Source organism: Dipodomys merriami, unplaced genomic scaffold, assembly GCF_024711535.1.
Source record: "Dipodomys merriami isolate MVZ:Mamm:240054 unplaced genomic scaffold, mDipMer1.0.p SCAF_3, whole genome shotgun sequence".
Lineage (NCBI taxonomy): Eukaryota > Metazoa > Chordata > Mammalia > Rodentia > Heteromyidae > Dipodomys > Dipodomys merriami.
In genome coordinates this window covers 29,016,892-29,034,310 of record NW_027204492.1, presented here as the reverse complement: position 1 = coordinate 29,034,310, position 17,419 = coordinate 29,016,892, and the positions used below count along the sequence as shown (strand labels likewise).

At 39.6% G+C, this 17,419-nt stretch overlaps 1 protein-coding gene across 2 annotated transcripts in view; it reads left to right on the top strand.

The window, feature by feature from the left end:
• Nucleotides 1–17,419, top strand: part of Dock11 (dedicator of cytokinesis 11) — a 198,225-nt gene that overhangs the window by 140,351 nt on the left and 40,455 nt on the right. For both annotated transcript variants that reach the window (XM_070039850.1, XM_070039849.1), the window contains 5 exons: nucleotides 3,391–3,502; nucleotides 11,642–11,708; nucleotides 13,506–13,553; nucleotides 15,599–15,741; nucleotides 16,869–16,984. In XM_070039850.1, coding sequence (XP_069895951.1) covers nucleotides 3,391–3,502; nucleotides 11,642–11,708; nucleotides 13,506–13,553; nucleotides 15,599–15,741; nucleotides 16,869–16,984 — 486 coding nt within the window. The remainder of the gene's footprint in view (nucleotides 1–3,390; nucleotides 3,503–11,641; nucleotides 11,709–13,505; nucleotides 13,554–15,598; nucleotides 15,742–16,868; nucleotides 16,985–17,419) is intronic.

The window sequence follows — 17,419 nt, the reverse complement described above, 5'->3', positions numbered from 1 at the left end:
TAAACTACCAAAACATCCAGAAGAGGAGCTGTGGTTCAGTGGTAGAGTGAAAAAGCCAAACGAGAGTACATGGCACTGAGTTCAAGCCCTAGTATTGGCAAACACAAAAAAACTAACTCAATAGTCAAGTAGCTTTCTACCTCCTATAGTCTATCTTGTGTCTGTAAAAAAAAAAAGTATTCCATGATTTCATGGATATTTTAGCAGTCCCTTCCTATCCTGTGAACTGCCATCCTTAGTTTAAGAAATCCTCCCTGTGTAACCCAGGTTGGCCTCAGTGTCACAATCTTCCTGCTTTACTCAGCCCTCCTGATTTATTTTGCTGAGCTAAGATCTTGTTTTGTTACCTGGGCTGATCTCAAGCTAGTTGGCAGTTGGCTTAAAAAATCCTCCTGCCTCAGTATATTTATGTATCTGTCTGCCTGTGGTACTGGAGCTTGAACTCAGGGTCTCACATTTGCTAGGCTGGCATGATGTAGAATTATACCTCCAGTAGTATTTGCTCACATTACTTTTAGGATAGGGTCTCACTTCTTGCCCAAGTATGTCTAAGCCATAATCCACACCTACTTTCAGGCATCATTGCTGGGGACACAGACATGGCACACCACCACATCCAGCTTCACCCTCTGTGGCGGAGTCTCCTGGACTTTTCTGCAAGGGTTTGCTGGGTACCACAATCCTCCTAAAACCATCCCCCTGTGTAGCTCGGGATGACAAATGCTCAGCACTGCACCCATCTGTGGGTTGAGAAGGTCTCTTAAACTTCCTGCCTATTCTGGCTTGAAACTGCAGTCCTCCCCTACTCAGCTTCCCAGGTTGCTAGGATTTACAAGTATGAAGCACTTGTGCCTGAATGATTTCCTTTTTTCAGCTGTAGTTTTGCTATGTTGACCAGGCTAGTCTCAAGCTAATGGGTTTAAACAATAGTCCTGCCTCAGCCTCCTGATTTGTTTTAAATCTAGGATCTTGCTGTGTTTCCTAGGCTGATCTCAAGCTAGGAGACTTAGATCTTCCTGCCTCAACCTCCCTAATATTTGAGAGTACAGGTTCATACCACCATTTCCTGCTTACTTGGGTACTTCAAATTATTTATAGGGAAGAAAGCATTATTCTTCAAATATTTTACTCAAATTATTTCCTTTCAACCTCAGTCACTACATTGTAACCTATTTGAGAGAGTAAAATTCAAGTTAAAAGTAATATGTCGGGGCTGGGAAGGTGGCTCAGTGGTAGAGTGCTTGTCTTGCATGCATGAGGCCCTGGGTTCGATTCCTCAGCACCACATAAGCAGAAAAAGCCGCAAGTGGTGCTGTGGCTCTAGCCTTGAGCACTAGTGATAGAGCACTAGCCTTGAGCTGAAGAGCTGAGGGACAGCACCCAGCTAGGCCCAGAGTTTAGGCCCCACGACCAACCAAAAAAAATAATAATATGTCTTGTCATTTAAATCAAAGCACATGTTAGTAGTAGGATTCTTTCATTCTTTTGTGATAGATTAATAACACTAACTTGAAAGAAAAAAATTGCCTCCAAATTGTTGGTTTCAGAATGTCAGTGTCACTTAAGAGCATGTCCTCCAGCTCTTTCCTCAGAGTGCTTCAAGCTCTTCCAACATTAAAGTCTGAATGTGTCTACTTTGAGGCAGACAGACCACATTTCAGACCAGTAAAGTTTTTCCATATGCTATGTAAAATCATAGAATCATCTCAACTGAGTTAGAAAGGTCCATAAAAATAATTCCAACTCTCATTTTACAAGTGAAAACTGGACTCTTGAACAGCCACGCAGCTTTGGCACTGCCATATTAAGACCTAGATTCTTTACAATTCCTAGGCTTTTCCTGCTATATCATGGTACTCTTAGTATGCATCAGAATCATCTGAAGGTATCAATAAAAATAGATGGCTAGACCTCGCCACAGTGAAATCCAGTAAGTCAGGAACAGGACCTGCTAATTTATGTTTCTAAGCCCCTACGTGCTGTTATTGCTGTGGCTTGGTAAGCACCCTTTGAGAACTGCTGGACTGCACATTCTTGGGCCTTTATTCATAAATGTTCCTATTTTATACCATTTAGAAATATGACAGTGGTGACTGCCATAGATAAGGCAAATAAATGTCAGAGCAGTTAAATGACTTATTAATAGGTACACAGCTAAGAAGCAACCATAACCTAAGTCCGTTGTGCTCCAAGTGAATTTTTTTCTTAATCCAAAATAGTAAATGTGTACCCCTTCTTTAGCTCAGCTGAAGGTGTTTCTTAACAACGGTATATTCTTTAGATTATTACCTCTATTCGTACAAGTCCACAAATGTCAGATCTTACAATGCTTAGCTTCTGATATTTAAACAGACTTCATTAAAAAGAACATAGCTACTTTTTTTTGTTGTTGTTGTTTGTCATGGGGCCTGAACTCTGGGCCTGGGTACTGTCCCTGAGCTCTTCAGCTCAAGGCAAGCACTCTACCACTTGAGTTACAGTGCCACTTCCAGTTTTCTGGTGGGTAATTGGAGACAAGACTCTCATGGACTTTCCTGTCCTGTCTGGCTTTGAACCACCATCCTCAGATCTCAGTCTACTGAGTAGCTAGGATTACAAGTGTGAGTCAACGGCACTTGGCCAAACAGCTACTTTTTAAAGACTCTAATTTGGAAGTATCACCAATTCCTAATTAGTGTAATTATCTTCTCATTGAACTATTTCTTAGATTATATGACCAATGATTAGAGGTTGGAGTTTTAGTGAACCATAGAGATTCAAATGAATTAATTTTTTTTGCAGTGTTTGAACAAAAACTCAGGAAGTTTTACATGCTAGGAACTTTTTTTTTTTTTTTTTTTTTTTTTTTTGCTTGTCAAGGTGCCTGACTCGGCCTGGGCGCTGTCCCTCAGCTCTTCAGCTCAAGGCTAGCGCTCTACCACTTGAGACACAGCACCACTTCCGGCTTTTTCTGCTTATGTGGTGCTGAGGAACTGAACCCAGAGCCTCATGCATGGCAAGACAAGCATCTACCACTGAGTCACTTTCCCAGCCCCCCTTTGAACTCTTATCTTCAGCCCTAAAATGTTTTCCTTTCAAATATTGTAATTCTCCTACACAGAAGGAGAAACAGCCACCTATTATAAGTTTAAAACATTGGGACTAAAACACAAGATGTATGGAAATATTTAAATCTTTTATGGATATATATTCAAGTCCCCAAAGAAATTTCCAGTGGTATCACTAGGTACTATAACAACAAAGATTAACCCATTTACCAGCCACTTGTGATACAGAATTTAGATTAATTTTTATGATTTTCCCAATTAACATTAGCAGTAGTTATTGAGCTTAAACTGTGGGATAGTGTCATATGGCTAGTCTCACAAATGTCCTCTCTTTATATTACAGACCCGACAGAGTTCTACAAGGAACAGTGTATCGCAGTATAACCGGCTGGATCAATATGAAATCAGAAGCCTCTTGATGTGCTACCTGTATATAGTAAAAATGATTTCTGAGGGTGAGTTACCAGCATATTCAGAGTAAACTACTAGGTGTCTGTCATGATAGGTTCATAGACCATTATCTGTTAGATGACATGCTCATTAGAAACAGACCTTTGAAGATTCTGATTTTAAAATGTCCCTAAAATGAGCCTTAAAATAAGGTCATATTAATCATACAAGTTTGATTCTTTGAAATAGCTTAAAAATAAATATTAATTAAAATTTATAAAACAATGCAATAGTTTTAGGAGAGCTGAACTGTTTTCATGCAGAATATGTAATTCACTAAATACTCAGGATTAATAGGAAATAAATAATAACAACTCATAGATAACTCCATAGTTTTTATTTGACCCAGGATTTGAAAAATCAGAACCAAATAAATAAACACCAGAAATAAAAACCAAGTAAATAAACACCAGGGGGGAGGAAATGCCACCATTATCTCTGCAGCATCACTGGTACGCTCTGGTGTCTTGTCATCAGGCTGCTTTGCTCCTTGATGTAGAAATCATGTATTAATGTTACCAGCTCCTGTTTACTCTCTATGCTGGAATATAACCAAGGATTAACTGCATGTCTTCTGAAAGTAAAATCAGATTCATTATTTATTCACACAATTCCCTCCCACTTCTTCCTTTTCTATTTTGCTCAAAAAAGTAGGCACTAATGAAAAATATAAAAGCCACCTACATTAAGCGTTACACAATACATACATGCAGTAAAAGATAGGTGCCTTATAAATATGCAGTTAAAAGTAAATATAGAGCACCGTGAAAATAAATAAATTTAAAGTAAAGCAAAAAAATACATACCTGGGTTCTGAGCATCATAATCACTGTTAACCTTGAACTGAGGTTCAAACTCAGAGCCTCACACTTGAGTAGGCAAGTGTTTGACCACCAAGCTAAACCCCTAGCCTACATTTAAAATATTTTTTGGTATTGAGGATTTGAACCCAAGGCTTAGCTTGTAAGGTTCATCCTCAGTCTATTTTTAACTTACTTTACTAAATATTACTGTTTATTTTTGCAACAGTGCAGATCATAAAGCTATTACTAGCAACTAAAGCAAATCATCCTAAAGCACTTGAACAAAATAAAATAATCTGAAAAATAAAACTTTTAGGAATGAATGATGGCCTCATCCATGTTTAGGCAAGTGCTTTACTACTGAGCTAAACCCTGAACCTAAGGCCTAGCACTTTAGTAAAATTTTAAAAAAAATGACTTACATGAATAATAAATTCTAAGGCCACAACAGTAAAATAAAAAAAACTGAAATATAAAATTTGCACTAATGGACAATTTAAAATTACAAAAATTATACTAAGGGTATATGATGGGCCTCCATGTTTAAGGAAATAAATGTTTTTAAAAATTGTACTGGTCCTGGGACTTGAACTCAGGGTCTGAGTACTGTCCTTGAGCACTCTTCTTTTGCTCAAGGCTAACTCTCTACCACTTGAGTCACAGTGTCCCTTCCAAATTTTTGTTTTTGAGTAGTTTATGGGAGATAAGGGTCAGGGACTTTCATGCCTGGGCTGGCTTTGAACCAGGATCCTCAAGTCTAAGCCTAGTATTACAGATGGGAGGCACCAAACCCAGTTTTCAATTTAAAAAAAAAAAAAACTAAAAAATACATGGGGGAAAAAACCTGAAAAGTAATTGGAAAGTAAGAAAAAAGAAAGACGGGCTGGGAAGGTGGCTCAGTGGTAGAGCGCTTGCCTTGCATGCCTGAGGCCCTGGGTTCAATTCCTCAGCACCACATAAGCAAAAAGAAAAAAGCCGGAAGTGGCGCTGTGGCTCAAGTGGTAGAGCGCTAGCCTTGAGCTGAAGAGCTGAGGGACAGCGCCCAGGCCCAGAGTTCAGGCCCCACGACCGGATAAAAAAAAAAAAATTAAAAAAAAAATAAAAGAAAAAAAAAAAGAAAAAAGAAAGAAAAGTGAAGGAGAGAAGAAATGCATTGGTGACTATAGATGTATACACTAGTCAGAACTGGTTGCTGACTAGTATATACATGTATACACTCACAGGTCAACACACACACATACATGCTGCCACTACTACCACACACACTATGCTAGCCAAAGACCAGTCTGGCAGCATTTTTTTATGTGGGTAAAACCACGATAGAAAAAGTTGATAGTTCTGCTTTGAAGTTGACAGTTCCACTTCATCTTCTTATAAATGTTGACCTTGCTTGCTCTCTGCCAAAGATTTCTTTGTTGATTAGATGTTTCTTTCTTCTGTTATTTTTGAGTTTTAGAAAACTAGTCTGTCACCTCTCTGTATAAAGTCACAAGTGTCTGTATATAAAGTCATGTCCATTTTATCCTGAAAATGCTTCTGGATCCTTGTCAATGGATAGAGTTTACTTTCTTATTCTGCTTTATTTACTTGGCTTTCTTTTTTTATAGAGTCATAAACAGTTGCAAGTATAATGTCAACAGAAGGATGGTATTGCTGTACACTTTTTTAGATGTAGGATTCTGAAGAATGTATTTCCCTCTTTATTTATAGCTATATTTTATGAACTATAAACAATTCAATTTTTCAGTCTTGGAAACATTTGCCATTTTAGGTCTTTACTGCCTTATATTTATAGAGAGCAGTCAGGAATTATGTTAGTCTTTAATTAACTAGAAGACTGTCTTCTGGAGGAATAACCCCACATGCAAGAAAGCTCTTAAGAGTTATCAGAAGATGGCCTGGCTTCTGTTTTTATTACAGGTCTTAAAGCATTATTGCTAGACTTACTTTGCACCTTTCTTTGTGCTTTGGTTTGCACCTTGCTTTGCCGTTTTGCATGCTGCCTTGTACTTTGGCTTGTGACTGGCTTTGCACTTTGGCTTGTGACTGGCTTTGTACTTTGGCTTGTGACTTGCCTTGTGCGTTGGCTTGGGCCTGGCTTTGCATTTTGGCTTGGGCCTGGCTTTGCATTTTGGCTTGGGCCTGGCTTTGCGCTTTGGCTTGGGCCTGGCTTTGAGCTTTGGCTTGGGCCTGGCTTTGCACCTTGGCTTGGGCCTGGCTTTGCGCCTTGGCTTGGGCCTGGCTTTGCGCCTTGGCTTGGGCCTGGCTTTGCGCCTTGGCTTGGGCCTGGCTTTGCACGTTGGCTTGGGCCTGGCTTTGCGCCTTGGCTTGGGCCTGGCTTTGCACCTTGGCTTGGGCCTTGTTTTGTACTTTGGCTTGGGTCTTTCTTTGCACTAGGCTTTGTATCAAACTTTGCACCTTGCATTACATCCTGCTGTGTATGTGTAGATGAACCAGTGTTTTGTTTCTTGAAAGACATCACAGGAGTGGATGGAACAGAAACCACAGTTTCACAAGGAATAGCAAGTGTTGATCTTTTCATAGTAGGCCTTGAAGTATAATCAGAGGGAAATATATTCAAAGTGTGTGTTATCTTTTTCTGTGAATTAGGAAGGCATGAGCTTACCTTATAACTCAACAGTTTCTCTGGTGTTTCACTATCGGTAGTTGGGCTGTCATCGGAGGAATTAGCAGAAAGGTCCAAAAGAAAACTTGACTTGCTTTCAGACTTGTCTGTGGAGGTCTGGTCCGAGTCATTTGTTGGAGCTTTCCTTTTTAACTCGTTAACTTTCTGTTTAAGAAAGCTTGGGGTACCTGAAAGATCAGTGTCAGTTTCCTCTAGTAGAGGAGAATTTTCATTTGATTGTTCTTGGGCCGAGCCTCCAGAGCGTCCGGAGCGTCCGGAGCGTCTGGAGCGTCCAGAGCGTCCGGAACCTCCAGAGACTCCGGAGCGTCTGGAGCCTCCAGAGCCTCCAGAGCCTCCAGAGGCAAGCTGGCTATCACAAGGGCTTTTCTCAGTAGAGAGATTTGGGCTATCTGATGGAACTGTTACAACTGAACATTCTTCCAGTTCCCTTCTAGATACAGATTGCCTCGGTCCTGAAAGTGGTATCAGTGGTACTCTAGTGGGCTCCCCCAAACGAATTAGTTCTGAAGGCTCTTGGACTGAAAAAACTGACTTTTGAGTGGAAGGAATGAAATCATCATCATCACTATCAGAGAAGCAAATATACGATCGCTCATTCTTTGTTACTCGTAGTGGTTCATTTTCAACACCTACTTCATAAACTTCTAAACTGGTCTCAGCATTGTTCCTAACACTTTGCTCCTGTATTTCAATCACTTCATCAATGGGTTCAGCACGTCTCATCTTCATTAAACAGCAGTCACATGTTTTTGCCTTTAACTGATGTTGCAAATCTTGTATGGTCCTTCTGAGGCTGTTACATTGTCTGAGCAAATCTCTTATTTTTAAGTCTTTCCGCCTTTCTACACTATTTAATGTTGCCTGTAAGTGATCAACCTCTTTTTCATGGAGCTCTTTTACCATCTGCAAGGCCTTTTCAAATTCATCAGAATCACTAAGAGTCAGTATGTCTTTTATTGAAGAATTAACACTTTCCCCGTCTTCTGCTCCACTGCCCTCGGCAGACTCCATCTTGTTTCACTGATTTAGAAACAATTAAAATAATTAGTTCCAAACAATATGGCGGGCGGGCAGGTGGGCGCGGGGGGGGGGGGGGTCAGGCGGACTGTGGGCCACAACAGACCACAGGCCGCCACGGGCCGCGGGCCGCCGGCCACCGGCCGCCGGCCGCCAACCACCACCCAAATCAATAACCCTTTGGACCCTTTTTTACACACCTTCTAGAGAGCACCTCAAGACAATGAAAGTTAGGATGGTCTCAGCAGTTTTCTATGAAGAAAAAAATAGTGTTTTTACCTCAGGAAAGTGAAGCCGGAGCCGAGAAGGAACTCGTCTCCTTCGAAATTGTGGCGCAGTGCCCTAAGGAGAGGCTGAATTGCAGTGCATTCTGGGAGAGACCGTTATTTTGGAAGAGACCAAAAGGCAGGGGAGACCAGAAGTCACCAACAGCTTAATTTTGAAAAGCAAACCATTTTCACCTCTTTTTTCAAACATTTTTATTTTTGATTATCAATATTTTATAATTGCTGAATGCTGTAAATAACCATAGGCTTATTTTAGGAAATTAAGAGTTATTAAGTCAAACCCCATTCAAAGTTTCCTCAACCCCACCACCCTACCGTAAAGCCAACAATGTTTTGTCCCCTGTTAATCAACTCAGGAGGGAGGGGGACTCCCTCAACCGTTATTTTGGAAAAGACCAAAAGGCAGAAGAGACCAGAAGTCACCATTAGCTTAATTTTGAAAAGCAAACCATTTTCACCTCTCTTTTAACATTTTTATTTAATTATTAAAAACTGTAAATAACCATAGGCTCATTTTAGAAACTAAAAGTTACTAAGTCAAATCCCCCGCTCAAAACTTCCTCAACCCCATCATCCTGCCATAAAGCAAATAATGTCTTGTCCCCTGTCCCATCTTTTAAGAGCTAAACCTAGGGTAGAAATTGAATTGATCACCTACTTTAGGGAGAGGGGCAATCCTAGAGCTTGAACTCAGAGACTGGGCTGAGCCTGATGGTTTTTGTTTTTGTTTTGTATTTGTTTTGCTCAAGGCTGGCGTTGTACTACTTGAGCCACAGCTCCCTTTCTGGCTTTTTGGTGATTATTTAGAGATGAGTCCCACAGACTTTCCTGTCAGGTCTGGCTTCAAAGCCTCGATCCTCAAATATCAGCCTCCTATTTGGGATTACAGGCATGAGCCACCAGTGCCTAGCTCATTCACCTACTTCTTATGATGAGAATTATAAGACTTTTACACTTAGAAGAGAGCCTTTTGACATTTAGCTATATCAAAGTAGGAGAAAAAAAATAGGAAGCTAGGTGATGGCATTTTAATGTTTTTTATTTTTTATTTTTTGGGTCTGGTCGTGGGGCCTGAACTCTGGGCCTGGGCGCTGTCCCTCAGCTCTTCAGCTCAAGGCTAGCACTCTACCACTTGAGCCACAGCACCACTTCCGGCTTTTTTTTCTTTTTGCTTATGTGGTGCTGAGGAATCGAACCCAAGGCCTCAGGCATGCAAGGCAAGCGCTCTACCACTGAGCCACCTTCCCAGCCCGTTTTTTATTTCTTTAAAAAGGTATCAGTAGCTGGGTGCTGGTGGCTTATGCTTGTAATCCTAGCTACTCAGGAGGCTGAGATCTGAGGATCGCAGGTCAAAGCCAGCCTGGGCAGGAAAGTCTGTGAAACTCTTCGCTCCAATAAACCACCACAAAACCAGAAGTGACTCTGTGGCTCAAGTGGTAGAGCACTCACCTTGAACTGAAGAGCTCAGGGACAGTGCCCAGGCCCATAGTTCAAGCCCCATGACTGACAAAAGCAAAAAACAAAAAAATATTAGGAAGGTGTTGGGAAAGTGAAGAAAGAAATGGATAAAAGACAATAATACATGATTAATTTATTGGATTTTTCCTGCCTGAAATAGTTATTTCAAAAGAGAATAGAAACTGGATGTTGGTGGTTCATACCTGTAATCCTAGCTACTCAAAAGGCTTAAATCTGAGGATTATGGTTTGTAGCCATCCAAGAGAATCCCACTTAATCATCAAGAAGCTTAAAGTGGAGCTGTGGCTCAAGAAGTACACTTCTGGCTTTGAGCACAAAAAGCCAAATGAGAGGACCTGAGTTCAAGGCCCAGTATAGGCATGCGCAACGCGCGCGCGCGCGCACACACACACACACACACACACACACACACACACACACACACACACACACACACACACACACACACACACACACACACACACACACACACACACACACACACACACACACACACACACACACACACACACGGATGAATAGAAGCTGGGTACTAGTGACTCATGCCTGTATTCCCAGCTGCTCAAGAGAATGAGACCTGGAATGACTGGAGCATAAAAGTCTACAAGATTCCATCTCCAATTAGTCAGCAAAAAGTAGGGCTGGTGGTGTAACTCAGTTGGCAAAGCCTACCCTAACAAAGCAAGGCTAGCAGATATAAGGACTATGAATTCAAAGCCTCCATACCAGCAACAGAGGGAGGGAGAGAAAAACACCAGTTCATAATCCAAAGGTGAAAAGAGGGAGGAAATAAAGTTGTATCTCTTCCTGTACAGTTCTTAAACTTTTTGGTTTGCAGAACCTATCAATGAGTGGGTAAAAAGCACTTTACCTCCAAAAACTGTCCACAAACCTACAAGCTTGCATTAAGATTTTAGTATTTGTTAAAAACCTAGGTCTTAAGGAAAGGCACAGCTTCCCTTCCTCTTGATAAGAACATTAAAATAAGCCATCCAAAAGAATATTTACAACGTAAATACAAAGCATTGTGGAAACTGAAATCATTACAGATAAAATGATATACCTGAAATTAAATGCAAAAGAATACAATGTGTCTAGAAGTTCTCACCTATAATTCTAGCTACTTGGGATATGAAAATCAGGAAGATTATGGGTAGAGGCTAGCTCAGACAAAAACTTTGTAAGACCCCATCTCAACCAATAAATAACTGGCAAGGTGTTATGCCTGTCATCCCAGCTACCTGGAAGTGTAAATAGGAAGATCACAGTCCAGGCTGCCAGGAAAAAGTGAGACTCTACTCAAGAAATAATAAAAATGGTGCTGGTGGCTCACGCCTCTAATCCTAGCTACTCAGGAGGCTGAGATCTGAGGATCGCAGTTCAAAGCCAGCCAGGGCAGGAAAGTCCATGAAACGCTTTTCTCCAGTAAAGCACTAGAAAATTGGAAGTGGTGCTGTGGCTTAAGAGGTAGAGCAGTGCTGAGGGACAGCACCCAGGCCTAGAGTTCAAGCCCCAAGAACAACCAACAAAAGAAGAAAAAAGAAATAAGAAAAGCAAAAAGAGCTAGCTAGCATAATGCTAGATCAGCTGCCTCACATACTTAAGGCCCTGAGTTCAAACCCCAGGACCACCAATTAACAAAAAGAATGTATTATTTAAGCTCAATATAATAGTGTTTGTGTGTAATCCCAGAACTCCACAGGTTAAGACAGAAGAATCTAGAGTTTGAGGCCAGCTTAGGCCTCATAGTGAAACATCATCTCAAAAGAAAAATACATTTAATGTGTTAGCTAGTGTGAGGGGAAAGGACAATATTGATGAAACAAGATTATGATTTGATAGTTGTTGTAGGTAGGTTCACTGTACTATATTTGCTTTTTTTTGAGTTCTAATCCTTTGTTTCATTTTCAGATACTCTCTTAACTTACTGGAATAAAGTATCTCCTCAGGAGCTCATAAACATTCTCATACTTCTAGAGTAAGTTATGCCTATTTATTTTCATAAACCTTCCCCTTATTTGGGGACAGTTTAGATATTCCCATTTTTCTGCCTTCAATAGCTTATTTTCTTAAAATGTTGAGAATGTTAAGCTATTTTGGTAATATCAAGACAAGCATTTTCCAGCCATAGCTTAAAGAAAAATATAAAGATGGAACATTTGTGATATTGTAGAAATCTATACCTAATAATAGACCTCCTTTGAGCCCATTGGGAATCTTTCTAAAAGTGATCTGGGAAATTAGAAGTGGTAGCAGTTATCCTACATCATTCATTTGGAGCAAATGGGCAGCTTCAGTAATTGGAACTTAAAACATGTTTAGAGCTGAGTAAAATCCTACTTACTTCAGTACTGGAGATCTGGATAATCTAGACCCTTCTAGGAGCTAGAGGTCTACCTAAATATTTTTCCATATATTCACATATTTTTTAAGATACTTGAGAGGGAAAAATGCTAGTGTAGAGATGGGAAGCTGTTCTATATTGTATGCTAAGCTACTTTTACATCACTATTAAAAGCTAGAAGAAAAAGTAAGCATAGAATGAAAAACAGGAAAATTTTTACATAAGAAACATACATATAATTTTATTTATGTACAAAGTATGAGAGGCTGGCCATAACTATTTGATTAAAGTTTGTAATTTACAGAGAGTGCCAGTTCACTAAATAGTAGTCAAGTTTTTTGTTTGTTTGTTTTTTTGTTGGTTGTGGGGCCTGAACTCAGGGCCTGGGCACTGTCCCTCAGCTCTTCAGCTCAAGGCTAGTGCTCTACCACTTGAACCACAGTGCCACTTCTGGCTTTTTCTGCTTATGTGGTACTGAGGAATTGAACCCAGGGCCTCAAGCATGCAAGGCAAGCACTCTACCACTGAGCTACCCTCCCAGCCCAGTAGTCAAGTTTTTTAACATTAATTATACTGTGAAATATATGCTAATGAAAATATTTAGTGTTGGGGATTTGCTTCAAAAAAAAAAGGTAGGGAAGGTGAAATTAGAGGGCCTATTCAGGACAAAGATTTAGGGAAAAATAGTGTAATTATTGAATCTACAGAGTAATGGGTGTATAGAAATTTATGCCTTCCTTTCTACCTTCATATGCATTGGATAGGTTTAATAATAGAAACTATTTTAAGGCCATTGTTGTTGTTGTTGTTTCTTTTTTTCTTTTTCCTTGGTCAGTAGTTGGGCTCGAACTCCAGGCCTGGGCACTGTCCCTGAGCTTTTTTTGCTCAAGGCTAGTGCTCTACCAGTTTGAGCCACAGCTCCACTTCTGTTTTTGGTGATTCCTTGAAGATAAAATCTCATGGCCTTTCATTCCTGAGCTGGCTTCAAACTGCGATCCTTAGATCTCATTTTCCTGACTAGCTAGGATTACAAACATGAGGCACCAGTGCCTGGCTTAAGAACATTCTTTAAAATACTATAGCATTTGTCCTGTTTCTAGGCTTAAGAATGCTTTTTAGTATTGATAACTATTCTCCTGAGCACAAATAATCTATATTGCCAGCATTTTTAACCTGTCATTAGCATAGTATATAAAGACCTTTTGTGTAGTAAAGCAATTGTAGCTAATATTTGCACAAACATAGAGGTGGCAAGCCAGTAAGTAATTATTGCTTGTTTATTTCTGTAGAAATAAATGTTATTGTAGTATTATTTTGGTGGTACTGGGGCTTGTTATTGTAATATTGAGTAGGTTATTCATCCTGAGTATTGCTTGTTAAATTCTAGCAGATGATAATGTATTGCTAACATGCTATTTTTTTTCTTTCTAGAGTATGTTTGTTTCATTTTAGATATATGGGAAAAAGAAATATAGCAAGGTAATTCCCACTATACTTTTCCATTTTTCCTCCTCTTCCAGCATGTGAAATACAGATTATTCATTTTAGGTTAATATTAAGACATCTATGATTTATCTAATGTGCCCCAACTCAAAAAACTAATATGAGCTGCCATCTCACTGTACAGTGAGATGAAGAGTTTCTACCTTATGAAATCTATGTAATAATAGAACAGATGCTTATCTTTCCTGAGGGATTTGAAAAGGAGTTAGGTACAAGGGAAGACAGAAAAATCATGAAGTAAGAATAACTGGAAGCTGTGTAATTTTGTCTATAGTCTTAGTACTCACCTCAATTACTAGGACAACAGAAACTCTCCAAAACTCTCCAAAAAATTAGGACATACATGATATATTATCTCTACATTGTATATGATCGTTTCACCTTTTAAACCTAGTGAGATATTTGAGAAAAATGTGTAAGGGGGCCCTAAAGCAAAGAAGGTTACTTACTTTAATAGTACATATTTTAGTGGTATCAATATTTATTAAAGGAAGTCAAATACAATTATTTGTTTTTTACAAAAAGTTCTGGGCTGGGAATGTGGCTTAGGTGTAGAGTGCTTGCCTTGCATGCATGAAGCCCCGGGTTCCTCAGTATCACATAACCAGAAAAAGCTGGAAGTTGCACTGTGGCTCAAGTGGTAGAATGCTGGCCTTGAGCAAAAGGAGCTCAGGGACAGTGCCCAAGCGCTGAGTTCAAACCCTAGGACTGGAGGGAAAAAGTTAAATTCCATAGCATATTCAAACACTGAAGAGACCATAGAGCGGGGTTTATTCTTGCATCTCTGGAACTTCCTAATAGTTCAAGTGGTAAGAGCTCCAATTGCCATCATGTTTTTCCAGGATAGGTGATGGTATAGTAATCGTTACCATGTGTATTCAAGAACAGACAAATTATCGCCAGGTGCTAATGGCTCGTACCTGTAATCCTAGCTACTCAGGAAGCTAAAATTCAGATGATCACAGTTTGAGGGCAGTCCAGGCAGAAAATTCTGTCAGACACCATTTCCAAAATATTTGGCAAAAAGTCATGCTTGGTGGTGTGGCTCAAGTGGTAAAACACTAGCCAAGCAAGTAGGAGGCCTTACGTTTAAACCCTGGTACCAGCAGAAACAAAAACAACAGGCAATGTTTCTCTTCCTTAGTTTACATTATCACCCAGTTGTAATTTTTAAATGGAGCCTCTTAAAACTGAAGAACAAAAATTCACAGATCTCAGCAATAGACAGTTGTGTATGTATGTGTGTGTGTGTGCATGTGTGTGTGCGTGCGTGCGTGTGTGTGTGTGTGTGTGTGTGTGTGTGTGTGTGTGTGTGTGTGTGTGTGTGTGTGTGTGTGTGTATTAAGGCTTAAACTCAAGTCCTCATGCTCCCACTTGGCTTTTTGTACTTAAGTCTGGAGCTCTACCACTTGAGCCACACAACTCCACTTCTGGCTTTTTGGTGGTTAATTGGCAATAAGAAGAATGCCATCATCTTTTTCTGCCTAAACTGGCATTGAACTGCAATTCTCAGATCTCAACCTCCTGAATAACTAGAATTACAGGCATTATTACAGGCATTAACCATCAGCTAAAATTTCCATTTTAAATTTACCTCAGATCCAGAAAGAGATTGCATTGATACCCATTCTTGAAAGTCTGATTCCAGAGTTCCTTTCAAGGCTTCTTCCACCCTTAGTATCACTTTCACTGTCTTCTCTGACTCTTGCTTTTCCTTACCACCAGCAAAAAGACAATCTTTTTGTAGTGTTGTCTACTTAAACCCAGTGCTTTCAAGGAGGACAGAAAGGGGAAGGTATTTCTAAATCCCTTGATTACATTCTTACAAGCTATTTTATGTATATGTTAAAAATTCACACATGTTCCAGTGAAGCCTTCTTTAATCCAAGTAATACATGATAGAATATTGAGTATAGAACCATGCTTATATGGACAACTTGTTCTGTTTTAGTTTAAAAGAATCTAACAATGAGATACATTATTAGCACACTCTAGTTCCTAATTAATTTTTGTTTTTTTAGACTTCATGATGCCTGGCTGTCCAAGCATTTTGGAATAGACCGAAAATCACAAACCATGCCAGCTCTTCGAAACAGATCAGGAGTAATGCAGGCCCGGCTTCAGCATCTTAGTAGTTTAGAAAGTTCCTTTACACTTAATCACAGTAAGTGAAAATGTGGAGGGTATGTATATGAAATAGACATGTGATGCTATTTAGCCTGAAGTACTGGTTTAAGTCATCTTATGATTAGAAAAAAGTTCTCATGCATCAATGTATATGCATGCCTCAGCTATGCATTTACATGCAATTGTTTTATTATAGTCTGACTATTGATAAAATATGCATGGAGTTTTCAGTAATAATTATTTTAAGTTTTTCTTAGTATAAAAAATGATTTTCCAAGCTGGGTGCCTGTGGCTCAAGTGGTAGAGCGCTCACCTTGAGCTGAAGAGTTGAGGGACAGCCTTCAGGCCCAAAGTTCAAGCCCCACAAACACAACAACAACAAAAATGATTTTCCAAGCTGGGTGCCAGTGGCTCATGCCTGTAATTATAGCTACTCAGGAGGCTGAGACCGAGGATCATGGTTCAAAGCCAGCCTAGGCAGGAAAGTCTGTGAGACTATTATCTCCAATTAACCACCAGAAAACCAGAAGTGACATTATGGCTCAAGTGGTAGAGCATTAACCTTGACCTGAAGAGCTCAGGGACAGTGCCCAGGCCCAGAATTCAAGCCCCACAACTGACATACATACACATACATACATACATACATACATACATACATACATACATACATACATACATACATACATACATACATACATGTACAAATCTACTTCCATTAGACCTAGGTAACTTCTGAATTAGAAACACATGGCATCTAACTGACAACATTGTAAATATTTGACTGTAGGACACCATTGTATATATGATGGCTGTATTTCTGCAGCTTTCCCATTCTGCCCACATAATTAGTAACATAGCCTAAAATGCTTTCTACATTATTTTCCAGTTACATCACGATAGTTCATCATGGAAACCATATTGTCAATGAAGTAGGCACCTAATTTATGTCCGGCAGAGTTTTTGATAAAGGCTGATGTAAGATAAAAGTTAATGGAATTAATTAACCCAGACCGTGTTTGGTTAATGAGTCTAGAGAAACTGATTAGATCTCCCGCTTATATTAGGAGCCTCCTTTCATCTTACTTGTCTCACTGAGTCTTCAGGAAGAAAGTCATTCAACACTGTTTTGGGCAAAGTTTAATTTACTTTTTTAAATCCTAGGTTCTACAACAACTGAAGCAGACATCTTCCACCAGGCACTTCTTGAAGGCAATACAGCCACTGAAGTTTCCCTAACAGTGCTAGATACCATATCATTTTTCACCCAGTGCTTCAAGGTAAAGATGTAGAGTTAGTATTCAGCTGGTATCATTACAAAGAAACAGTTTCACCATAAATGAATAGTCAGAGGCAGGTTAGAGTAGTGGAAAAAGGCTGGCCTGAGCAGTGAGGAAACATGGATAGCAGGTATTAGGCTATAGGTATTGAACCTAGAGCCTTATGTGTACTAAGCACATACTCTCTACCAAGTTAGCCTTCCTTTGCCTTGTGGAGGTTAGGAATGAGAAAGGGAAGTAACTACAAATAAGCATGAGTATTCTTTTTAAGATCATGAAAATAGTCTAGCATTACATTGTGATGGTTGTTCAACTCTGTTGCCTACACTTAAGTAGATAACTGAATTGTATGATTAAAATTCGTGAATGTTGTAGTACATAAATTATATCTCAATAAACTTAAAATTACAAATATGAATTTTTTTTGCTGATGCA